The 26,246-nt window shown below is 42.9% G+C and overlaps 2 protein-coding genes and 1 non-coding gene across 3 annotated transcripts; all 3 read left to right on the top strand.

Moving 5' to 3' along the window:
- Nucleotides 1–2,815: 2,815 nt before the first annotated feature.
- LOC140180542 (uncharacterized) lies at nt 2,816–3,814 on the top strand. Its single transcript, XM_072221765.1, has one exon. The coding sequence runs from the start codon at nt 2,816–2,818 to the stop codon at nt 3,812–3,814; it is 999 nt and encodes a 332-aa protein (XP_072077866.1).
- A 1,315-nt stretch (nt 3,815–5,129) lies between these two features.
- On the top strand, nt 5,130–5,552 carry LOC140180543 (uncharacterized). The gene has a single exon (XM_072221766.1). The coding sequence runs from the start codon at nt 5,130–5,132 to the stop codon at nt 5,550–5,552; it is 423 nt and encodes a 140-aa protein (XP_072077867.1).
- A 16,837-nt stretch (nt 5,553–22,389) lies between these two features.
- Nucleotides 22,390–22,497, top strand: LOC112768135 (small nucleolar RNA R71). The gene has a single exon (XR_003185574.1). It is a non-coding gene; the product is annotated as a small nucleolar RNA R71 (small nucleolar RNA).
- The last annotated feature ends 3,749 nt before the right edge of the window (nt 22,498–26,246 follow it).

Below are 26,246 nucleotides of genomic sequence, written 5' to 3' on the forward strand. Positions count from 1 at the left end.
AAAGTCTTCCCGACAAAGGTGGTTCGGGCGGCGTGTCCCACGGTGTTTTGTGGCGTTGTGATGGAAGAGGGGGAGTTGATGCTTGATGTGGAGGCTCACACTTGAGGGGGAGATTGTTAGTGTTGCAAGTGTGAGGAGTGTTGAAGTTAGTCCACATCAAAGAAAGCAAGGAAGAGTGAGGAGTTTATAAGATGAGATACCCATTAACTTGACACCTTAAGGTTTTGAGTTGGATGTGGTATCTTCTCATCTTATGTTCTCTCGCTTGATTCCTCCTCGAAGTCTCCCCGATGATCGAGAGCTCTCTGTGGTTGGCCCAACATTATTGTATTCATTACATGTATTATTAAATATACTCTTACCCTCTTTATATACGTTTGCACCATAGTAAATTGAATTAACATAAATCCATTTATATATGTTGATAAATACATGATAAATCGAATTGGAGTGTGTCGATTTATTGCTTACGTTACGTCTATTGGTAAATCTAATTGAACTCCTTCGATTTACTAGAAACCTAACCATGCATGCATAAATCGAATCAATCTCATTCGATTTGTATGTCTCCCTATTAAATCAAATCAGTCTTATTCGATTTACTACTTGTTCCGCCCCGGCCCAGCATGCACAATGCCCAGCCCCGGGCGGCCGACCCGACGGGTATGTCAAGCTCGAACCAGGAGGAAGACCCAACACCTTCTCCCCTCCAGCAAGGCACATGACAGTTGCGGGAAAGGAAGCTTCCTGGAAGGCGGGTCTGCTCCTGTGGGACCCGCCCTAGGTGCAGAGTATATAAGGGGAGGGCCCTACCCCTCCCCCGAGGTACGTCACGATTTCCTCACCTTTAATGCCATATGTACGGATTCTGACTTGAGCATCAGAGTCTTTTTTGCAGGTGGCTCCCCCTTCTCACCACACCAACTCCGGAGGTCGCGAGGCTCCAACCTTCCATCCTTGAACACGAACCCGGGAGGTCCGCTCACTCACCAACAACCCAGATCCATATTTTCCCCTATCTTACTCGTTTTGCTTACCTGACCCGTTCGAGAACCAACAAACCAAACATTGGCGCCGTCTATGGGAAATCTAACCTGAGTGGATTTCCTGTTGGGTCCAGTGGAAGGAGGGGATAGAGGCGAACTACGGGGGGAGGAAATGGTTCACCAAACCAGTAGGGTACCCTCCTTGGCTTCCTCACGTGAACGCACGAGGTCCCCTCTCCGGCGAAATGAGCTTCCCTCCCGTTCCCAGGAAAGGCATCCCTTTGGGGGGAACGGGAAGCGACAGCACGAGAATAATGCAAGAGCTGCGCCACAGGGTGCATAACCTTGAGAGGGAGCTGGCAAACAGAGAGCATTATCAGCCCCTCCGAGTGGACCTCATTCCCGATCTCCTCAAAGGAGAGGGAAACCCAGAGGAGGAAGCCCCCGGAGAGACTGCTCCAGGCGCACACCGATCCCCCGATCCCACTCGACCCTCGCGGAGTCGGATGGCCAAGGGGAGAGCAGGGAGGTACCGAGGAGGCAGCAAGATCCCATAATCTACACTTGACCTCCAGCGAGACATGCAGACGAGGAAAACCGAGAAGATAGCGGGGAGAGACCAAGGAGGCGGCGACACCCCGTAATCATGAGGGCAACCCCTTTTCACCACTCCATCCTCGAGGTCCGACTACCGAAACATTTCGACAAGCCAACGGACATGAGGTACGACGGGACCCAGGACCCCCAGGAACACCTAACGACTTTTGAGGCCAGGATGAACCTGGAAGGTATAGGCGATGAAGTGAGATGTCGCGCCTTTCCCGTGACCTTGGCGGGACCGGCAATCCGCTGGTTTAACGCCCTCCCTCAGGGCTCTGTGATGACTTTGCATACATAACCCACGCTTTTCTGGCCCAGTTCACCACGCGCATTGCCAAAGCTAAGCACCCGATCAACTTGCTGGGGGTGACGCAAAGAAGCGGGGAACCGACTAGAAAGTATCTGGATAGGTTCAATGATGAATGCCTGGAGATTGACGGCCTGACCGACTCAGTGGCCAGCTTATGTCTGACAAACGGGCTATTGAATGAAGACTTCAGAAAACACCTCACCACTAAGCTTGTGTGGACAATGCAAGAAATCCAAAATGTGGCTAGAGAGTACATCAACGACGAGGAGGTCAGCCAAGTTGTGGCAGCCAACAAGCGGCAACCCGCCTATCACCCTGCTCGTCAGCTGGTAACGGGGAAAGGCCCAAGGAGCACTCCAAGGATGGAGGGCCAGCTAAAATCTTCAAGCCATTCCCCCGGGTAGGAAGGTTCACTAACTACACCCCCCTGACGGCCCTGATCATTGAGGTGTACCAGCAGATAGCCGACAAAGGCATCCTATCGAAGCCTCGCCAGCTCAAGGACAGAACCGAAGGGAATTAGAACCTCTACTGCGACTACCACAAGGGCTTCGGCCACAAACCCAAGATTGTTTTTACCTGAAGGACACCCTGGAGCAGGCGATCCGGGAAGGTAAGCTAGCAGAGTTCTCTCACCTCATAAGAGAATGCAGAAAGCGAGAGCGCGACCGATTTGGCGATGACAGGAGCCGCACCGTGAAACCAAGGCAAGAGCCCGAAGATGACGACCGTGGCCTCACCATCGTGAATGTCGTAGTCGGGAGGGACGTTGCACCAAGGTCTAAGTCAGCAACAAAGAAAGACGTTAAGGTCTTGGCTATGTCGTCAGCTAACCAAGGACCCTCCTCCTAGGAGAATTCCAACGATATTGTTTGGACCGGAGGACCAATGGTTCCACGACCTGCTAGAGAACCTTCCCATGGTAATCACTGCAAGAGTGGGAACCGGTTTGGTCAGACGAATTCTTGTTGACACCGGAGCTGACTCACATATCATGTTCCGAAACGTGTTTGACGCCCTGGGTCTCCGAGAAGCTGACTTAAGAACTCACCAGAACGGTGTGGTCAGCTTAGGGGATAATTTCATCAAGCCTGATGGAATAATTTCCCTTCTGGTGTGCATTGGGGGAAGCCAAGGAAAGAGGTCACTAATGGCAGAGTTTGTCGTCCTGAGGGACGCCACGGCTTACAACCTTATCTTGGAAAGGAAGATGATCAACGAGTTCGGGGTGGTAATATGTACCAAGCTGCTGACAATGAAGTTTGTAGTCGACAATGGGTCGGTAGGATCCATCAGGGGAGATCTGGAAACGGTTGTCGAGTGTGACAATGCCAGCCTCTCCCTAAGGAAGAAGTCAAAGGAGGCATCCGGGGTGTTCCTAGCCGACCTGGACGCTAGGATGGACGACAAACCGAGGCCAGAGCCTGAAGGAGACTTGGAAAAGTTCAGGGTCGGCGACTCAGAAGATAAGTTCACCTTTTTGAATAGAAACCTCCCCCACAACTTGAAAGAGCCTTTGATGGAAATGATTCGAGCAAACGACAATCTGTTTGCTTGGACACCAGCCGACATGCTGGGGATCGATCCCAAGTTCTTGTCGCACCACCTGGCCGTGAAGGCAGACACCAAGCCCGTAGCCCAAAGACGAAGGAAGATGTCCCAAGAGAGAGCTAACAAGGTGGCCAAGCAAACGGCCAGCTTGTTAGAAATAGGGTTCATCCGAGAAATAGACTACTCGACCTGGTTCTCGAACATAGTGCTGGTTAAGAAGGCCAACGAGAGGTGGAGGATATGTGTAGACTACTCCAACCTCAATAAGGAATGCCCTAAGGACTTTTTCCCCCTCACCCAACATAAATCCTTTAGTGGACGGGGCCGCGGGATATCGCTTTTTGAGTTTTATGGATGCATATTCTAGTTATAACCAAATCCCGATGCACCAACCAGACGAAGAAAAAATGGCGTTTATAACGCCAAGTAGCACCTATTGCTACAGGGTAATTCCGTTCGGGTTAAAGAATGCGGGAGCAACCTATCAAAGGCTAATGAGCAAAGTCTTCAGCGAACTTATCGGGAAGTCAGTAGAAGTGTATGTGGATGATACACTGGTAAAGATCAGCCGGTTGGAAGACCTAATTGGGGTCCTAAAGACTGTGTTTGTGTCCCTCCAATGACACAATATGAGGTTTAACCCTCTCAAGTGCGCCTTCACTATGGAGGCCAGAATGTTCTTGGGTTTCATGATAACCCAGAGCGGAGTCAAAGCCAACCCTGAGAAGTGCGAAGCAATTTTGCGGATGACAAGCCCGGGGTGTATTAAGGACGTACAAAGGTTGGCCAGAAGACTCATGACCCTATCTCTTTTTCTCGGAGCGTCGGCGGCCAAAGCCCTCCCATTCTTCAACTTGATGAAAAAAGGAATAGTTTTTTAATGGACCCCAGCATGCGAGGAGGCTTTCAACCACTTCAAGAGCATACTCTCGGCACCCCCAGTTCTCGGCAAACCCAAGGATAGTGAGACATTGTTCTTGTACTTGGCGGTAACAGACGAAGCCTTGGCGGCCGTCTTAGTACGAGAGGAAAGAAAAACCCAAGAGCCAGTCTACTTTGTCAGCAAATTACTGCAAGGGGCAGAGCTAAGGTATAGCAAGCTGGAAAAGCTAGCGTATGCGCTCTTGACCTCATCTCGAAGGTTGCGACAATACTTCCAGAGTCATCGGGTGATCGTCAGAACGGACCAAGCAATACGCCAAGTCTTGCAAAAACCCGACCTGGCGGGACGAATGATGACCTAGGCAATCGAGCTATCCCAATATGACCTACAATATGAGCCTAGACATGCAATCAAGGCCCAGGCCATGGCAGACTTTCTGGTAGAAGTCACGGTAGATCCTCATGAAACCTCGGGCATACGGTGGAAACTCCACGTTGACGGAGCTTCCAACCAGACGTTTGGGGGGAGGGGGGAAGGGATAATCCTCGAGAGTCCAACAGGGATAGTATACGAGTAATCAGTCAAGTTTGAGTTCCCGGTCTCCAATAACCAGGTGGAGTACGAGGCTTTAATTGGTAGCCTGCTGTTGTCAAAAGAAGTCGGGGTAACAAGAGTAGAGGTGAACGACGATTCTCAAGTCGTTACCTCCTAAATCAATGGAGCTTATCAAGCCAAAGATCCTCTGCTAAAAAAATACCTGGAAAAGGTTAGAGGTCTAAGCAAGGACTTTGAGGAGGTCATGGTGCAGCATGTCCCAAGGGAAAGGAACACTCGAGCCGACCTCCTATTGAAACTGGCTAGTACAAAGCCAGAAACGGGAAACCGCTCCTTGATCCAGGGACTAGTGAAAGAACCGAAAGTTGCCCTATGCGTGACCCAAGCAGATGTCGTCCCCTCATGGATGGACCCAATCATTGACTTTTTGGAAAGCGGGAAGCTCCCCGACGACCACACGGCGGCAAAGGCATTGAGAAGGGAGGCGGCCAAGTACGTTATAATACAAGGCCAGCTATTTAAGAGTGGGCTGAACCAACCACTGTTGAAGTGCCTACGACCTGACCAGACGGACTACGGGCTAAGGGAAGTCCATGAGGGATGTTGCGGCCACCATATAGGGGGAAAGGCGTTGGCCCAGAAGCCCGTAATGGCCGGATACTTTTAGCCCTCAATGATGACAGATTCCCAAGAATTCGTCAAGAGGTGCAAGAAGTGTCAGGAAAACGCTAATTTTCATAAGACCTCGGCATCCGAGCTAAGCCTGCTCATGGCCTCCCGGCCTTTTAGCCAGTGGGAGATTGACCTCTTGAGACCTTTTCCGGTAGGCCTTGGACAGGTTAAGTACCTGATCGTGGCTATTGATTACTACACAAAGTGGGTCGAAGCGGAGCCACTGGCCAGCATTTCATTACAAACTGCCGTAAGTTCATGTGGAGGCAAGTAATCTCCAAATTTGGAACCCAGAGGTCGTGATATCGGACAACGGGATGCAATTTGTGGACAAGAAATTCAGGGAGTTCCTCACAGGCCTGGGTGTAAAACAGAAGTTTTCGTCAGTGGTGCACCCACAGACTAACAGCCAAGTGGAAGCAGCGAACAAAGTTATTCTCCAGGGCCTCAAAAGGCGACTTGACCAGAAGAAGGGGGCGTGGGCAGACTTATGGTCGTATAGAATAACACCTCAATCCTCCATTGGGGAAACCCCTTTCTGACTTACCTACGGGGTTGATGTAGTTATCCCTGTGGAAGTCGGGGAGCCAAGCCCACGACTACTCCTGGGTGGAGTTGAGGAGGCTGTGGAGAAGGACTTGGTCGATGAAACCAGGGAAATGGCGCACTTGTCAGAAGCGGCGCTAAAGCAGAGAATAGCACTTCGTTACAACACTAGGGTACTAAGGAGGAGTTTTGAGCCAAACGACCTGGTCCTACGACGCAACGACGTAGTTCTCCCCACCCCCGGGGAAGGCAAGCTGGCGACTAATTGGGAAGGTCCATACAGAGTGAAGGAAGTGATCGGCAACGGGGCATACAAGCTGGAGCATCTAGACGGGAAAGAGGTACCCCGAACATGGAACATGGCAAACTTGACTAGGTTCTACTCCTAGAATCCAGAACGACTACCTGCCCCACCGATTCTGTAACGCCCGTTTTACTCTGTGTTGAATTTTGAATTATTGTTAATTCTTAATTTTTGCCAATCACTTAGTATATTCCTTTTTCACTTTATTTCTATTTATCTTTATTTATTTGCCAATTAACTGGTCCACTGCGACTACGACTACACGGGACTGATCACCCCGGGAGCCAACGACATCATCTATGACTACGCGGCTATGAAAATAAGCCATAATTCGTTTTTACAAGAACCCCGAATTGGCTTTCCCAATTACTAATAACAACAAATGGTAAACGATTAGCTAATTACCAGATAAGAAAATGGTAAACAAGTCATCAATTACCAACAAAACAGTAAATAAGTTCATTGAAACTACTCAAGAATTCGGAGGCCTATACGAACCATTACAGAATTCAAAGCAAAATACAACAAAGTAAAATTACATCACTTCTTCGGGATGTCCACAATCTGACCATCCCGAATAGTCTTAAAAGCTCCAATCGTAGAGACGTCAAAGTCGGGAGAAAGCAGCTTGATCTGGGCCTTAATCACCTCATCGATCCCATTAATTACCTCCCTTGCCTTCTTCACCGTGTCCTTATTTTTCTTCTTTAGGCCAGCAACCTCTCCCTTCAGCCCAGTGACCACATCCTTGGCACTTTTTACCGACTTCACGGCCTCTTCAAGCTTGGCTTCCAAAGCAGTAATTTTGGCCTGGGCTGTGGCAGTTTCACCACGGGCAGAATTGAGCTGAGACTCCAAGGACATCTCCCGCTCCGTAAGCCGGGCCACCGCCTCATCGGAGGTCTTCAGCTAGTTTCTCTTTTAAGACCCCGACCTCCGATCTCAAGCTATCAACCTCCCGAAGAGATTGGCAATACTTCCTATCTAAAGACCCAGCCTGAGTAAGGATAGGCTCGGACTTCCTCGCAATGGTCGCGGCCCTCAGCATACATCGGTAGATCCACCTAGCCTGGGCACCTAGATCCCCATCATGAAAGAATTCCTCAATGTCAGACATGAGTTGCGAGTCAATAAAACCCCCAGCGTCGAAATTCTTCTCCATAATAGTGAGTGTTCCCTCAGGACTAGAGGTCGGCTTCTGTTTGCGAGGATTGTCGACTATCGCGACATGGAGACCCTCTCTGGCCGGCTCTACCTCAAGAGGCACCACTCCGCTGCTGCTCGGACCAGTCGTTACGACGGGACCGGTAGGCCCTGGAGGGGAAGGAGGAGGAGCTAATTGTGCCTCGGCGTTAGGGGAGGATGGATGCTCGGCAGACTGGGTTACGGAGCTATCCTCACTATGCCTAACAAGAAACTGGTCCATCAAAGGATGAGGGTTGATGTTATTCTTGTGAAAAATGGCAAGCAACACATCAGCAATGTTCTTGTCCCGCTGGGTCAAGCCCTTATAGGTGACTTTCATGAAAGCATTGGACCCGGCCCCGAAACTCCAATAGGTCGGAATCTGCCGCTCCCTCTCCAAGGTTAACCAAAAAGGATGATGTCCCTCGGCAGGTCGGACCTTAAAAAACTTGTCCTTGAAACCGTGAAATGAATCTTCGAATATCCCGAAGATTCGTCTGCCCTGGGCAACCCGGAAAGACATAAAGCCCTTTTTGTACCTTTCCTCTTTAGAAGGGTTGGTCAAGACGAACAACCATAGAAATAACTCCACAGAGGCCGGCAGGTCTAAATATTGGCATGCCATCTCAAAACACCGGATGGCGGCCCAACTGTTTGGGTGCAGTTGTGATGGAGCCACGTCGCACTGGTTAACGAGCGCCATTTGAAAAGGAGAGAAGGGGATGCGAACCCCATGACAGTGAACATCGCCTTATACATCCAAATTCAGTCGGCGATTTGGGGGTGTTAAGGTTAAGATGGCATATGCACTCGTGGTTGGTGGGAACGAATGCCTCAGTGTCCCTCCTCGTCACCTCCCCCGCACAGTTGATCGCAAAGATAGAACTCCGTGAGCTCTTCTAGAGTTATTTACGAACGAGTATCCTTCACATCTGAGGTGACCAAAGCATATCTGTCAACATGGAGCCTCAAAAGAGGAAGTCACGCCATACCTAGAGTGGGGACACCACTCAAGGTCATACTATAAGGTCGGTAGGTCGGGAAAACAGGAACTAATGTTAAATGCTACAGTTAGCCTATCTACAATTAAGCTAAGGCTAAATCTATAGCTAAATAAAGAGCAAAAATTAGGAACCTAAATGGCAACCCCCTCAACATCTACCTAACGTTGTTACAACTCAAACATGCAAATCCAACACTTAATCCAAATAGGCAGGAGCAGGGGAAAGCATGTAAACAGCATATAAGCACACAACAAAGCTAAGAGGCATGAAAGAAAGAAAGGGCTTACTAGAATGATGATGATGATCAAAAGACACTAGGGAGTATCGCAGAGATTTGGACGAATCAAGGGCGATTAGGAATGAAGAATTTCAAAGAATGTGGAAAGGAAAGGAAGAGTGCGTGATAGCAATTTTGGAGTGGGAAATTGAAACGCAAAAGCAATGAAAACTGAACAGTAACGGACGCCTAGAAGTGCGAAAGACAGGAGCAAAATGGACATTTTACTCAGGGATGAAATCAGCAATTAAGAGCATTAAATGCCCAGCACAGAGAACGAGGTGACGAATGACATTCCCTCAAAATGGTGAAAGCCACTCGCGCGTAGGAGGCACGCCCCTATCACGAGTGGCCGACCCAGCGACGATATGACTAAAGGAGACCAGAACGCGCCAACAACGGCACCCACAGCCATAGTTGGCGCGTTGGGGGCACTGTTCTGGCCCGGCCCAGCAGGCACAATGCCTCGGCCCAGGCGGCCGACCTAACGGGCATGTCAAGCCCAAACCGGGAGGAAGACCCCACACCTTCCCCTCTCCAGCAAGGCACATGACACCTGGGGGGAAAGGAAGCTTCCTGGAAGGCGGGTCTGCTCCTGTGGGACCGCCCTAGTTGCAGAGTATATAAGGGGAGGGCCCTACCTCTCCCCGAGGTACGTCATGATATCCTCACCTTTTCTGCCATCTGTACGGATTCTGACTTGAGCGTCGAAGTCTTTTTTGCAGGTAGCTCCCCTTTCTCACCACACCAACTCGGGAGGTCGCGAGGCTCCAACCTTCCATCCTTGAACACAGAACCCGAGAGGTCCGCTCACTCACCAACAACCCAGATCTAGATTTCCCCTATCTCACTCGCTTTGCTTACCTGACCCGTTCGGGAACTGACAAACTGAACACTACTAGCATGCTAATTCAAATATGGATGTTTCGATTTACATAAAAATGTTGATTTGAGATATGCACGTAACATTTTTTCGTTTAGGCGATTTGTGTAAATTTGGGTTGGCATTGATTTATTTAGGTTTTTTACTCATTATATAATTTAGAATTTAGCTGTAAAATCCCGATAAATATTGAATAATTAGTTAATAAATAAATTATAAGTAAAAATGAATTAGGAAATTAAAAATTTATAATTTGGAGAATTACCGGTGAGAATTTAATTTAGAAAATAAAATTGAGCGCAATAATATAATTAATTGCAAAAAAAAAATTGACGAAGAAAAATATTTAAAACGAAAGTCCGAGCACATATTTTAAAGGTTTTAGCCCAAAGTTAGGCCAAAGGGCTAAGAATTTGAGTTGGGGCACACTTGGGTCCAAGCTTGAAGTATATAACCCTCAAACTTAGTGAATTAAGCCACTTTCACCCATTGAGAGTGAGAGAGCAGCTGACGGAGAAGAGAGGGAAGAGAGCGAAAACCCAACCCTAACACTATTCATCACTATCTTCATTTGTCCATAACTTTAGCTTCGGAGTTCTGATTGATGAGCCGTTTGTGGCCACACATTCATCTCAATCCATCTTCAATTCTATTTAAGTATTATGGTAAGAAATCTTGAATTTCATGCCCAATTCTCTGTTTTCTTTCAATTTTCATTTTTGGATTGAGTTGTTGAAGAATTTCGGTTTTTCAATGTTTAGGGAAGGTTCAACCTTGAGTTTTGATGGACTTTCAGCCCAAAGTTGTGTGAGATATGATAACAAGGCTCAAATCATTCGTTATTCATGATTCTAAGTCAAGCTCTAGTATGAATGTTGAGTTATTGTTATGATTAGATTGTGTGGATTATCTTGGCTTTTTTGGAATTAGTTTTGGCGTTGATTTGGTGCGGAGTTGAGTTACGGATCGAAGTGATGAGGTTTTGGTGGAGGTTAGAATTACCGGAGAAGAGTTTTTCAAGGTTTAAACTACTGTTATTAAGGTACGGGTCTTAATTTCGGATAGGCACCATGTAACACTATGTGAAACCTTAGGTTAATTGCCCCTAGGATAGGATTGGATTAAAATTGGTTGTTGTCGTGATTAGTTGAATGGAGGTATGTGTGTGTCTGCATGATTTAATTGGTTGCAATATTGTGGATTGAGTGGTATGAATGTTTATAATGAGGATTGATGTCAAAAATTGGGCCGGAGGCCGGGATAGGGTGAGAAATATCCTATATGGTAAGTGTTGTGAGGTAATTGATGTATAGTTGGTTGTGATATTGGATAAATTGGTGTTGTGTAAATTGTTATGGAATTGATGGTTTGGTTTTCACTAATGATGGATTAAATGTTAGAATTGATTGATGGTGTTGAAATTGAGTTAATTAAGTCTTGAATCGTTAGGAGAGATAGAAAATTGAGAATTATGTGTTGAGGATGCCTAAGAATAGTTTTGGGTTAATTTTGAGTGAATTGAATTGAGAATTAGTGAATTTGGCACTTAAGTGAAATTTGGTAAAAATCATTTTTTGACCAACTTCGACAGGACATAACTTGGTGCTAGGAGTTCGGAATCGAATGAAATTTGTCTTAAATTAAAGCTAGTAAAAATATCTAAATGGTTTAAGGATGAAGGAAAACAAAATTTTGTGGACAAAGTTATGAGAGTTCAAAATTTGGTATAAAAATCTAAAATCTAAGAGTTTGCAGAAAAATCAGAAGTTCTGATATGTGTGTGCATGCACATGGTTGTGTGCACGCACCGGGCAGAGCAAGTGAAAAGACTCATGCGTACGCACGAGGGGTATGCGTATGCACGCCTGGAAATTTCGAAAATTGTGTGTACGTACAGGGGTCATACATACACACAAGCTGGGAAGCTCTTCTGATTTGGGCATATGCACGAGGGTGATGCATACGCACAAGTCTTATTTTCTCAATTAAGCTTTGTTTTTTACTGTTTGACTTTTCTGGCAAGCTTGTAAACTTTCGTAACCCCTGTTTCTGGACCCAACAGGAGATGCTCGAGACTAGTCCTGAGATGATGTCTGCAGACTTGTATGTCGACAGTGGAAAGAATGTAGGATAGATGGTCTTTGTTTCTTAGACTTTTGTAGTATTTTTGTGGGATAGGACTTGATATTTTCTTTTCTTTTCTTAGTCTGGGTACCAGCTTAGGAGTTTTCTATATGGACTAGGTATCTGGAAAGTTATCAGTTGTATATATGTCTATATGTGTATATATCTAAGCATGTTGAGTTTGTATAAACTAACTTGGGATGAATATAGGTATGAAAGTTTTTCTATAATCTCGTTGCTATTTGATTTTTCTGTTAGCTTGTTATTTATTTTATATTGTATATCTCTGATAATATTTTTGTTTGTTGCTAACGGTTTTATTAAGAAAAAGGATATGATAAAAATAAGCTTATATACGTGATTCTGTAGTAAAAAAGGCTCATATGTAGTAAATATTATCGAGTTTAGAGTTTTATAGGGTTACTGAGAAGTGACACCTGATGACTGGCAGTGATCCGATCCTGTCAGAAATGGGGTCATTACAACAAGCATGTGCGTACGCACACCCTGAGATTGTTCCTTAGAGCATGGTGACGTGGCGAAAATTGGCGAGTTAAGAAATTATTATAAGAGATGCGTTGCAAGTATAGTTCTCAAGCAACCAAAATTTCGCTTATCAATTTAAAAGGGTGGTCACAAAATTAGAATTAAAATACTAGGAGTATAAATCCCAGGTCGTCTCCCAACGAGTTACAGAAAGGTGTACTATTTTATTAATCAGATGTTTTCTAAAATGGTTTGAGTTGATAAACAGGAAATTAAATCAGAGAAATTATGTAATTTAAATAAAAAACCTTGACCGGGAGTAGATTAGTTGGAAGCCCTATCCTTGATGGAGTTCTCTCAAGATCAATTGATAATTGAAGGTTGTCTGCTCAGTTATCCTTTACCGGATAAAGGAAAGTCGAGCAAGTTAGAAGTCAGTTTCTATTCACAAGTTCTAATCCTCTCCCTTAGGAAGGACTAGTGTCAGTGATTAGAGGGCGACCCAACGCTAATCCCAATTATAATTATACTCTTGAACATCCAACTCAAGGCCTTCCTTTCAATCAACTCCCAATCAAGTTATGGAACTACTCGCTCATTATGAATGTAAATTTCGCAAAATAAGAAAGGGAAATAAGGAAAGACATGATAGATAATAATAAAAAAGGATTAATAAAAAAGTAAAAATAGTTCTTGTATTAATAAATTCTAAAGATAATCCAATAGTAACTCTGAATAAATTGAGGATATGAAAGAGTAAATGACAAGTAAGGAAAACAAACTAGAATGATGAAGTCTTGACGGAGGTAATAACTCTTCTCAATATCCCAATCCGAAAAGCAATAAAATCAAAAATCCTAAGAACTATGAATGTGTAGAGAGAAAACCTAGAGGAGGAGTAAAATCAGATCTAAAAACTAAAATTACGGAGAATGAATGTTGTTTTTAGTCTCTGCATGTTCCCCGGCTCTAGTCTGCTTTTCCGGGCCAAAAACTGGGTCAAAACAGGGCCCAAAATCGCCCCCAGCGAATTTTGCAGATTCTGCAGATCGTGCACGTCACGCGATCGCGTCATCCACGCGTTCGCATCATCCAGCGTCTTGCCTTGCCACGCGTGCGCGTCGTCTACGCCTTCGCGTCACTTGTGCAGTTTCCATTCCGTGCGTTCGCGTCAGGCACACGGGCGCGTCACTGCAATTTCCTCTATTTCACGTGGTCGCGTGAGTCATGCGTCCACGTCACTTCTCGCTGGTCATCTCCTCAATTTCTTGTGTTCCTTCCATTTTTGCAAGCCTCCTTTCCAATCTCCAAGTCATTCATGCCCTATAAAGCCTGAAACACTTAACACATAGATCACGGCATCGAATGGAATAAAGGAGAATTAAAATACATAATTAAAAATCTCTAGGAAGCAGTTTTTCAACCATGGGGTAATTTTGGGAAGGAATTGTAAATACATTCTAATTTAATGAATAAGTGGGTAAAGATTTGATAAAACCACACAATTAAACACAATATAAACCATAAGATAATGATTTATCAACCTCCCCACACTTAAAACATTAGCATGTCCTCATGCTTAGTTGAAGGAGATAAAATGAATGAGTAGGAACATGTAAAACTCAAGTAATGCAATGCAACCTATATATGTGAATGCAACTATATGATTCTTGTCCACTTGGTCAAAAGTAAATAAGCTCTTCAAGATAATCACAAATCAAATTTTACTAATTTAATTCTTATACAGGAACAACAGACAAAAATGCAAGAAGGTAGCTCATGAAAGCAGGGAACATAGAATTTAAGCATTGAACCCTCACTGGTGATGTATGTACGCTCTAATCTCTCTAGTGTATAGGGTAATCACTCTATCCTTCTCTAATCATGCTTTCTAATTTTTGTTCTTCACCTAACCAATCAATAACAATTAATACACTGATGCAAACATCATGAGGTCTTTTCAAGGTTGTAATGGGGCCACGGTAAGGGTAAGGATATATATATATATGTGGCTGGGTAAGCTTATAAATTGAATCTTTAATTATCCCAAGCTTTCACCTAACACACACACACACACATATATATATATATATATATATATATATATATATATATATATATATATATATATATATATATATATATATTCTATGTAACTTAAATTTTCACACCTAGCTACCCAAAATTTTTCCTTTCACATTCCATACTCATGTATCAACTTTTATTTTAATTTTTATCACATATGCATTGATCTTTGAAATTTTAACTTAGCATTGGGGTAATTTTATCCCCTTATTTAATTATTGAATATTTTTGGATTTTTTTTACATTAAAATAAACATAGTTTATCAATGCACATAGAATTTTAATTTTTCTTTCATAATTTCACATGAGTAGGTACCCAAATTCCCATTATATTATCATGACACATTCCCTTATTATCTTTTGTTCCCACAATTTTCCCATACCCAATTAACACACAATTCTATCTCAAGCTAACCAAAGATTCAATTGGGATATATAATTATTTTTCCGCTTAAGGCTAGTGATGTGGTGAAATAAAGAATAAATGGGATTTAAAGGCTCGAAGTGGCTAACAAAGGTAACTTAAGGGGTAGGCTTAATTTGGATAAGTGAGATAAACAAATAATGGCCTCAATCATACGCAAGCATATAAATATATTAAACATTGGACATATAGGATGAAACAAAATATAGATTACAATCATAGAGAAGTAAACACACAAGAATAAAATATTTATGGCTAAATAATGTAACCATGTATTTAGGCTCAAAGTCTCACAGGTTGTGTGTTCTTTAGCTCAAAAATGATGTTCCAAATACAACCTCAAGCAAATTTAACATAAAAGTTTTCATTAAAATTAGTGAAATTGCGTTCTAAAAATAGGGTCTTAGAAGAAGATTACTGTCTTTTCAATAAAGTGGAACATGCATGCAACTATCCTATTACTATGCAATTTATCCTATTCTATAAAAGAAAAACTAACTAAATATCCTATTTTATTGGTGTTAAGGAAGAGAAATTACCTCCAGAAGTCAGGTACTGACCGACCTCCCCACACTTAAGGCTTTGTACCGTCCTCGGTGCCATCTGTCAGGAACAAAGGTGGGATGGTAGCAGTATCTCCACAGTCGGGACCGTCATGGCTCCCTGTGCTGGTAAACGAAGTGGAGTCCAGGGTGTCTAAGTCTCTGTATTTTCCTTTAAGTAGCTCCTTGAGGTATGTGAATCGACGCTTGTTACGGTGCTCTCTCAGCTTTGCTTTGTGTTTCTGCTGATCCAACCTCTCAAGTATCTGGTGGAGCAGTTGGTTTGTTGTAGGTGCTTGTGGTGTTGAAGGAGGAATGTCTTCAGCCGGTTCAGTGGGCTAGCTTGTAGTTACGGCTGAAGACTTGATATATTTCCCGTGAGGGACGTATTGATCATCCCGTGGAAGCATGGCTTTGGTGTCCCCAGCTCTGTAGGAGACTCCAGCTGCTGAGACAAGATCTGAGACCAAGGCGGAAAAAGGTAAGTTGCCCGCAATTTGTTCGTGTCCCATGGCATTCCAGATGTGTCTTGGTAGGTTCAGAGGCTGGTCTGTAAGGATGCACCATAGTAGAACGGCCATGTCTGCAGTGAAGGAGGACTCGTGAGTGCTCGGAAAGACGTAATGGGACATAATCTGTGCCCATACGCGAGCCTCCAAGGTAAGTGCAGAAGCCGATATTCCCTTAGGTCGGGAACGATGGTATCCGTAGATCCATCTGCTACCAGGTAGTGCGATAACTTTGAGAACAGCGTCCCAGTCAAATTGGTACATCTGGCGCTTGAGTGAGGCTTCTTGAAATGCGTCCAGTCCTTCTGGAGTAAGGGGGAGATCTAGAGCTCGTTGAATGGCCTCTTCTGTAATGGGGACTTGTTTTTGACGGACGTAGACAGACTGCAGGGTTGGCAGGTGGAAATTAGAGTAGAACTCGACTACCCAGGAAAGATTGACCTGCCGTGGCTGTCTCTGAAGGAAACCCCATTGTTTTCTTTCAATTTGCGGCTCAACAAATTCAGCAATACGGGTTGGAAGGATAAGAAGGTATTCGTTGTTGTAACTCCTTTCTGCCAGGATGGGGAACATCTGCTCACAGTAGCGATTGATAAATCGTGCAGTGTCCTTTGCCGGGAAGGCTTTCTCTTTGTCATCAACCTTAATAATCCTCTTAATCCTTTTTGTTGAGGGCTTAACTGCAGTTGAAGATGGCTCTGCCACTAATGCTCTTTTTGTTCCTCTTCTTGCGGGTAGTTTGGGAGTGGCTTTTTCCTTGCCTTTCTTGGTGGCCATCCTAAAAGAAAGAAAAGAAAAAGTATGTTAAAATGTCAAGGGTTGGAGCAAGGAAGAGGGCAGGAAAGGTGGTAATCAATGCACATTAGGATATGAATGATGTTAACACATGGTCATGACTACATGTGATAAATTATCAACGGAAAATAGCAAGTGCATCTGATGACAATTAAATGTAAGGTGTTTATTGGCATGCAGGCAAAGGCATGAGTAGCATAGATCAAGCATTCAATGTCTAAGTTAGATTACCAAATCTGTCATACTAACAATCTGTTTGTATTAACAATTATATTTAACCAATAAAATATAAAAAAGGGTTTTGTGAAAAGCAAGCATATAGAGTAATAGATTAAAAGAAATCTATAAAAAAATAGTGCACAATGCCATATCGACGTTTTCACAAACACATAGCATGCATGATAAAAAGATAGTGAAAATAATAAATTGAACATGCAAGCAACCCTTAAAAATAAATATATAATTGCCAAACAAGTCCTTAACAATCCATAAGCAAATCATAAGGATAATAATGACCCTAATAAATTTCCAACACCAATTAAAAGAAAAAGAAAGAAAAGGAAAACATGGATAATGCAAGTAAAAAGAAGAAGAAAAGGAGAAGAAAACATAAAAATAAAAAGAAGAATAGAAAAGTAAGGAGGGAGGACGAAAAGAAAAACCTTGATAATGGTGGTGAGAGAGGGAAAGTAGAAAGTGAGAAAAAAGGAAGAAGGAAGAAAGGGGAAGAAAGAAATAAGGAGGAAAAGAAAAAGTAGGATTTGGGGAAGAGAAAGATAAGATATTTTGGCAAATTAGGATAAGTTGTGCGGCGCAAGCGACGCAGACGCGTGGGGTACGCGTTCGCGCGACTTGCGCTCATATGAATCGACACGGTCACGTCGGTCATGCGGACGCGTGACTCGTGCGGTGCTACTGGCGCGAGGGCAACCTCGCGCTCGCACAACTCTCTGTTCAAAACTCATTATTGCCAAATTCCAGGGTGACGCGGTCGCGTGGTGGACGTGATCGCGTGGGTGGCCAATAATCGAATATGACGCGGACGCGTGAGCCATGCGTCTGCGTGGTAAGGTTTGTGCGTTCAGCACCACTCCAGCACCACTCCAGCACAACTTTCGGTCATGCACCCTGTCTTACGTCGATTTTCAGGTCACGCGACCGCGTGGGTGACGCGGACGCGTGGGAGGCATGTTTCCCATATGACACGGACGCATCAGCGACGCGGTCGCGTGGGGTGATTTGTGCCAAAGGCATGCCTCCAGCCACGCTCTCGCGTGACTCTCTGTTCGATTTATTTGCTTTCTTACTCTTCTGCAACGCGGATGCGTTGGCGACGCTGTCGCGTCGCTACTCCCCCTTTTTTTTATGCAATATGTAGATGAAGATGCAAACTAAATGTGCTAATAATGAGAAGAGTTATTGAAAAATAGAGCTAAGAAGAAGAAGGAAAGGAACGATCGTACCATGGTGGGTTGTCTCCCACCTAGCACTTTGCTTTAACGTCCTTAAGTTGGACACTCCACTAGCTCAGTCTTCTGCTCGTGGTGATCCAAAGCGACAAATAATGTCGTTTCTAACAAAGGAAACAACAGTGTTAGCATCGTCAGTGCGGGTAGGAATTGCTTCCACCCATTTAGAAACGTAATCTACAGCTAACAATATATAAAAATGACCATTAGAATTTGGAAATGGACCCATGAAGTCAATGCCCCAAACATAAAAAATTTAACAGAAAAGCATAGTCTGTTGAGGCATCTCATCCCTCTTGGATATATTACCAAACCTTTGGCATGGGGAACAAGATTTACAAAATTCAGCAGCGTCTTTAAAAAGAGTAGGCCACCAGAATCCACAGTCTAAGATTTTTCTAGCTGTTCTTTGAGGGCCAAAATGTCCTCCACTCTCAGATGAGTGGTAGGCCTCTAAAATAGACTGGAATTCTGATTCAGGCACACACCTTCTAATTACCTGGTCAGCGCCACATCTCCATAAATATAGGTCATCCCATATATAATATTTGGACTCGCTTTTCAGTTTGTCTCTTTGATGCTTAGTAAAGTTTGGAGGAAAAGTGCGGCTAACTAGATAATTAGCTACAGGCGCATACCAAGGGACTACTTCAGATACTGCTTGTAAGTTATCAAACGGGAAATTATCATTTATAGGAGTGGCGGTATCCTTAATGTGCTCAAGGCGACTCAAGTGGTCTGCCACTAGATTCTGGTTACCACTCCTATCCTTAATTTCTAATCAAATTCTTGTAGTAGCAGTATCCAACGTATAAGCCTTGTTTTGCACTCCTTTTTAGCTAATAAATACTTTAGAGCTGCGTGGTCTGAGTACACTACTACTTTAGTACCAAGTAAATAGGCTCAGAATTTATCCAGAGCAAAAACAATAGCAAGAAGCTCTTTCTCAGTAGTAGTGTAATTAGACTGAGCTGTGTCTAAAGTCATAGACGCATAAGCAATTACAAAAGGATCCTTACCTTCACGCTGAGCCAGCGCTGCTCCTACTGCATGGTGGGAAGCATCGCACATGATTTCAAATGGCTGGCTCCAGTCTAGTCCTCTCACGATTGGAGCTTGAGTCAGGGCGGTCTTCAGCTTATCAAACGCTTGTTTGCAATCCTCACTGAACTCGAACTTAATATCTTTCTGCAGTAGTCTGGATAAGGGTAGTGCTACCTTACTAAAGTCTTTGATGAATCTCCGGTAAAAACCTGCATGGCCAAGGAACGAACAGACTTTCCTCACAGAGGAGGGGTAAGGTAAACTAGAAATAACATCCACCTTTGCTGGATCTACAGAAATGCCAGTATTAGACACAACATGTCCTAGTACAATCCCTTGTCTTACCATAAAGTGACATTTTTCAAAATTTAATACAAGGTTTGTACTGACACATCTATCTAATACTCTAGATAAACTATCTAAGCAAATGCTAAAGGAATCACCATAAACACTAAAATCATCCATAAAAACCTCCATACAATCCTCAATAAGGTCAGAGAAAAGACTCATCATGCACCTTTGGAATGTAGCTAGTGCATTGCACAAGCCAAAGGGAATTCTCTTATAAACATAAGTCCCAAAAGGACACGTAAAAGTAGTCTTTTCCTGATCTTCAGGAGCTATATGAATATGAAAATAGCCAGTGTAACCATCTAAAAAGCAATAATATGATTTACCTGACAGGCGATCCAGCATTTTATCAATGAATGGAAGGGGGTAGTGATCCTTACGAGTGGCCTGGTTGAGGCGCCTGTAATCAATACAGACCCTCCAGGCGTTCTGTACTCTGGTTGCTATGAGCTCTCCATGCTCATTCTTCACTGTAGTGACTCCAGACTTCTTGGGTACCACTTGTACTTGGCTTACCCATTCACTGTCTGAGATTGGATAAATGATATCCGCCTCAAGTAGTCTGGTCACTTCCTTTTTGACAACCTCTAAGATAGTGGGATTCATCTTCTCTGGGGTTGACGAACAGGCCTAGCTCCCTCTTCTAAAAATATTCTGTGCTCACAAACTTGAGGGTTAATGCCTTCTATGTCTGCCAAGCTCCATCCAATTGCTTTTCTGTGTTTCCTCAGCACACTGAGTAGCTGTGCTTCTTGTTGGGAAGTGAGTTCCCTTGCAATGGTAACTGAAAACTTATGCTTGTCCTCAAGGTAAGCATACTTGAGGTGTGGAGGAAGGGGCTTTAATTCTAATTTCTGCTCATGGTCAGGCTCCGGATTATCTGGGACTGGTGATAGTGGCAAAGTACCCTCATTGTCCTCTGAAAGTGTCCCCACACTTGGACCTTGTCCTGTGTACTTCTCTTCTAACTCCTCCTGGTGAACTTCAGCCACGATTTCATCTATGATGTCACACTGGAAGATAGAAAGGTCATCCAAAGGGTGCTCCATAGCTCCATTTAAACTGAATTTCACTATTCTGCCATCTATTTCAAAAGAATAAGTTCCGGAAAATGCGTCTAGCTTGAACTTTGAAGTCTTCAGGAATGGTCTTCCAAGAAGGATTGATGATGGCCTTCCTGAGTCATTAGGGGGCATTTCCAGGATATAGAAGTCAATGGAAAATGTGAGCCCCTTAATGCTCATTAATACATCTTCAGCAATTCCTACCACTGTAATTATGCTTTTATCTGCTAACACAAAACGAGCTGCCGACCTTTTTAAGGGAGGGTGCCTCAAAGTATCATATATAGACAAAGGCATTATACTAACACATGCTCCTAAATCACACATGCAGTCAGAAAATATCATACCACCAATAGTACAATTAATCATACATGGACCTGGATCACTACACTTTTCAGGTATACCTCCCATTAAAGTAGATATAGAACTACCTAAAGGAATAGTTTCTAATTCATTAATTTTGTCTTTATGTATACATAAATCTTTTAGAAACTTTGCGTATTTAGGTACCTGTTGAATAACATAAAAAAGGAGAACAGTTACCTCAACCTTTTTGAATATTTCTACCATTTTGGGATCAAGTTCCATCTGCTTCCTGGGCTTCCTTGCAATTTGTGGAAATGGAATAGGGAGGGTATTTCTTGCAGGGTCTGCCTCCTTTGGTGCTTCCTTCTGTGGTTGAGCTTTTTCTTCTTCAACCATGTCTTGTATGTCCTCTTCCTCTTCAGCATCCTCTACTTCCACTACCTCTTCAGCTGAGGCGTGTTCTGATGGGATTGGCTCCTCCTGATCCCTCTCTTGCAGTGTGGTTCCGGACCTTAGGGTGATGGCATTGATGCCACCCTTTGGATTGGGCAATGGTTGAGAGGAGATTCCACTGGAGCTCAAAGGTTGGTTGTTGGGGTTATTTAGTGATCCAATCTGTGATACAAGAGCTTGCAAGGTAGAGTTCAGACCATTTAGAGTAGAAGTAAGGTTGTTTTCCATGGCCTGCTGTCTTCGATCAATAGATTGTAGTAGCTCATCATTAGAAAATGAAGAGGGATAAGTGATCTGAGAGGTCTGCTGTTGGTTGTATTGTGGTCCTTGGAATTACCTCAGGTGAGGTGCTCTGTAAGGCTGGTTCTGGTTCTGCTGCCTGTTGTTGTTATTATTTCACCTCTAATTTTCCTGATTGTCTCTGCCTCCTCTGTTATTGTTGTCCCTCCAGCCCTGGTTAGAATTATCTCTCCAACCTTGGTTTGAATTGTCCTGCCATCCATGGTTGTAGCTACCACCTTGATTGTATCCTTGATTGGGACGGTCATAAAAGTTATGAGTGGCTGCTACAGTGTTGTCTTCCTGCTGGAGCTGCGGACATTCATCAGTATAATGGCTATAATCAGCACAAATCCCGCACACTCTCTATGGGACTAACTGTTGGCTTTGCTGTGGTGGAAAGGGCTGAGCTTGCTGAGCTTGTTGTTGACTCAACTGCATTTGCTTCAGTAAGTTGGTCATTTCACAGATACTCTGAGTTAGAGTAGCAGTCTCTCTGCTAGAGGATACTTCCGCAACAGCTTTTGACCGGCTTTGTTTCTGCCTGTGATTCCTAGTAGATTCAGCTAAGTCGCTGATCAATTGCCATGCCTCATCAGTGGTCTTGTACTTTTTCATAGACCCATTGCTAGTACTTTCCAATCTGGTCTTATCTTGGGGCCTCATGCCCTGTGTGACGTAGTCGAGCAACACTATCTTGTCAATCATATGATGGGGGCATGCTTCCAGAAGATTGTTGAAGCGCTCCCAGTATTCGTAGAGAGTCTCAGACTCGTCCTGAACAATCATGGAAATGTCTTTTCTCAGTTTATCAGTAACTTCAGCTGGAAAGAATTTTTCCAAAAATTCTCTTCTAAGTATATCCCAGTCAGAAACAGTTGCTGCGGGTTGAGTGTAGTACCACTCTCTCGCCTTTCCCTCAAGAGAGAATGGGAAGGCTTTCAACAGAATAGAAGTTTTATCTGCGGCATCACACCTGACAGTAGAGCAGGCTGCTTGAAAATCCCTAAGGTGCTTGATAGGCTCTTGGGCAGGTAAGCCATGAAACTTAGGCATCAAGTTGAGCAGTGCAGTCTTTATTTCAAAGTCTGTAGCCACCGCTGGGTGATGCGCTTGAAACGGTTGCATTGTAAAATCAGGGGCTCCAGCCTCCTGGATAGTAACTCTTCTGGGTGCTGCCATGTCACCTGCACGTAAATCAACTGAATCAGTAGAAAGTGAGCTTGTTTCTTCCTTACGTGACGTTTCAGATTCACCCTCGGGGAGGACTAACCGACGCCGAGCTTGCCTTATACATGAAATAGTTCTTTCAATCTCAGGATCAAATACTGGCAAGCTTGGATCAGGAAGTGAACGCGTCATTTAACGAAAGAAACATGCAGCTCATAGTAGCAAAAATAAAATAAAATGCAAATAAATAAATTCCAATCAATAACTTAGCACTCTATTGCAACTCCCCGGCAACGGCGCCAAAAATTGACGTGACAGAAATTGGCGAGTTAAGAAATTATTATAAGAGATGCGTTGCAAGTATAGTTCTCAACCAACCAAAATTTCGCTTATCAATTTAAAAGGGTGGTCACAAAATTACAATTAAAATACTGGGAGTATAAATCCCAGGTCGTCTCCCAACGAGTTGCAGAAAGGTGTGCTATTTTATTAATCAGATGTTTTCTAAAATGGTTTGAGTTGATAAACAGGAAATTAAATCAGAGAAATTATGTAATTTAAATAAAAAACCTTGACCGGGAGTAGATTAGTTGGAAGCCCTATCCTTGATGGAGTTCTCTCAAGATTAATTGATAATTGAAGGTTGTCTGCTCAGTTATCCTTTACCAGATAAAGGAAAGTCGAGCAAGTTGGAGGTCAGTTTTTATTCACAAGTTCTAATCCTCTCCCTTAGGAAGGACTAGTGTCAGTGATTAGAGGCGACCCAACGCTAATCCCAATTATAATTTTACTCTTGAACATCCAACTCAAGGCCTTCCTTTCAATCAACTTCTAAACAAGTTATGGAACTACTCGCTCACTATGAACGTAAATTTTGCAAAATAAGAAAGGGAAATAAGGAAAGACATGATAGATAATAATAAAAAAGGATTAATAAAAAAGTAAAAGTAGTTCTTGTATTAATAAATTCTAAAGATAATCCGATAGTAACTCTGAATAAGTTGAGGATATGAAAGAGTAAATGACAAGTAAGGAAAACAAACTAGAATGATGAAGTCTTGACGGAGGTAATAACTCTTCTCAATATCCCAATCCGAAAAGCAATAAAATCAAAAATCCTAAGAACTATGAATGTGTAGAGAGAAAACCTAGAGGAGGAGTAAAATCAGATCTAAAAACTAAAATTACGCAGAATGAATGTTGTTTTTGGTCTCTGCATGTTTTCTGGCTCTAGTATACTTTTCTGGGCCAAAACCTGGGTCAAAACAGGGCCCAAAATCGCCCCCAGCAAATTCTGCAGATCGCGCACGTCACGCGATCGCGTCATCCACGTGTTCGCGTCATCCAGCGTCTTGCCTTGCCACACGTGCGCGTCGTTCACGCCTTCGCATCACTTGTACAGTTTCCATTCCGTGTGTTCACGTCAGGCACGCGGACGCGTCACTGCAATTTCCTCTATTTCGCGCGGTCGCGTGAGTCATGCGTCCGCGTCACTTCTCGCTGGTCATCTCCTCAATTTCTTGTGTTTTTTCCATTTTTGCAAGCCTCCTTTCCAATCTCCAAGTCATTCATGCCGTATAAAGCCTGAAACACTTAACACATAGATCACGACATCGAATGGAATAAAGGAGAATTAAAATACATAATTAAAAATCTCTAGGAAGCAGTTTTTCAACCATGGGGTAATTTTGGGAAGAAATTGTAAATACATGCTAATTTAATGAATAAGTGGGTAAAGATTTGATAAAACCACACAATTAAACACAATATAAACCATAAGATAATGGTTTATCACATGGCATGCCCTGCTTAGCGTGGCACGCTTTCTTGAGCTTGGCAAGTCTTCAATTTTGGGTGATTATAGGGCGTGGCACACCCCCTTCAAATTATAGGGCTTGTACGAACACACATGGCGTGTGCGTATGCATGCAACGAAAATCACTCCCTGATTGGTGCGTGAGCTCCTCTGTGTGCGTGCGCACACCTCCTGTTTCCTCAAGATTTTTTCTTTGTTGCTTCTTTGATCATCCTTCCTTTGGGTGCTTGATTTGCCTTTCTTTTAATCATAATTTCTTGAAAACACTTAGCAAATACCTTAGTAGTACAAAATACTTAAAAGTGATAAGATTAGCATATAAAACTATAATTAAACCTAAGAAAATAATGAATTAAAGCAAGAAAAATAACTAAAGATTCGAATGCATTAGCAAGCACAAACCCTGAACTACCACTCGCATGGGAGTCTATTATTCTATGCCGCGTGCGTGCACAGAGTTTCTGGCTAACCCGAGTTCTCCCTCTCTTTATTCCCTCTCCTTCGGTGGTAGCTCTGACAGTAGTGACACCGAGGAAAGCTTCGGCAGCGACAGCACAACTCTTCCTTTCTCTTTTCGCGTTTTGTCGTTCTCTCTTACTCACTCCGTTTCAACCTTTTCTTTCACCCATTCTCTCTCACTCTCTCTGTTTGTAGTGGGGATAGAGAGGGGGAATAAGGGATGAAGGAAATTAAGGTTAGAAGAAGGGTATTTTGGATTTTTGAGTAGTTTTTTTAAGGTTTTGATAGTTTTATTGTACGAATTTCATCTTTAATGGGTATAACTTTAATTTCATTATTTCGTGGGTAGATTTGTCAGCCTTTACAACTTTTGTGGATAGAAATGATAGTTTACTCTTACTTTATGCTGTCACCAAACAATTTCACACAATAAAATTTTATAATGATTTTAAATTTTTTGTTCCACTAGTTTGTTTGTTCTGTTTTTATTCTTTGGGCAAAAGAACAATACCACCATTAATATGCCATATTACTTTGCCATTATTTGACATAGTTCCTCATAGATCAAATCATCATCGTCATTCTTTGTGTCCTCAATTAAGGGTTACTTGACCTAAATCTAGAAAATAATTTATCGTTAATATCTTGTAACCTATTTAATTTTATTATAATATTTATGAAAATAAATTCAGATAATATATAGACTAAAATTTAATATCATCTTGCACTAACATCATAATGTCTCAGCCAAAATTACTATTTGTTATTATAAGTTCAAGTAAGTACCAAACATGAGGAGGGAGTGAATGCTAATAAAACCAACATTCATGACCTAGAGATTAATCTTGACATTTTTATAAGTAGTATAGAATATCTATTTTTTTTTTACTTCTTTTGTAGTATTTGGTTTGCTCTTTTAAGTCGAGAGCAATAATTAAATGACTAATAAATTTTTTTTTTGAATTTCAAAAGATAGACAACTAAATGAAATAGCTCAAAGTAATTATATTAATCCCATTATTATTATTATTCATTCTAATAATTTTTTGTTTAACTGTTATAGGTAAATGAAAGGCAAATGACCTTAATAGATAAAATTATTAAGTCATTTATA

Source organism: Arachis hypogaea, chromosome 17 (assembly GCF_003086295.3).
Source record: "Arachis hypogaea cultivar Tifrunner chromosome 17, arahy.Tifrunner.gnm2.J5K5, whole genome shotgun sequence".
Lineage (NCBI taxonomy): Eukaryota > Viridiplantae > Streptophyta > Magnoliopsida > Fabales > Fabaceae > Arachis > Arachis hypogaea.

What these genes read in the sequence shown, in the direction of transcription:
- LOC140180543 (XM_072221766.1), top strand. Translation starts at nt 5,130, where the DNA reads ATGGTGCAGCATGTCCCAAGGGAAAGGAACACTCGAGCCGACCTCCTA.
- LOC140180542 (XM_072221765.1), top strand. Translation starts at nt 2,816, where the DNA reads ATGGTAATCACTGCAAGAGTGGGAACCGGTTTGGTCAGACGAATTCTT.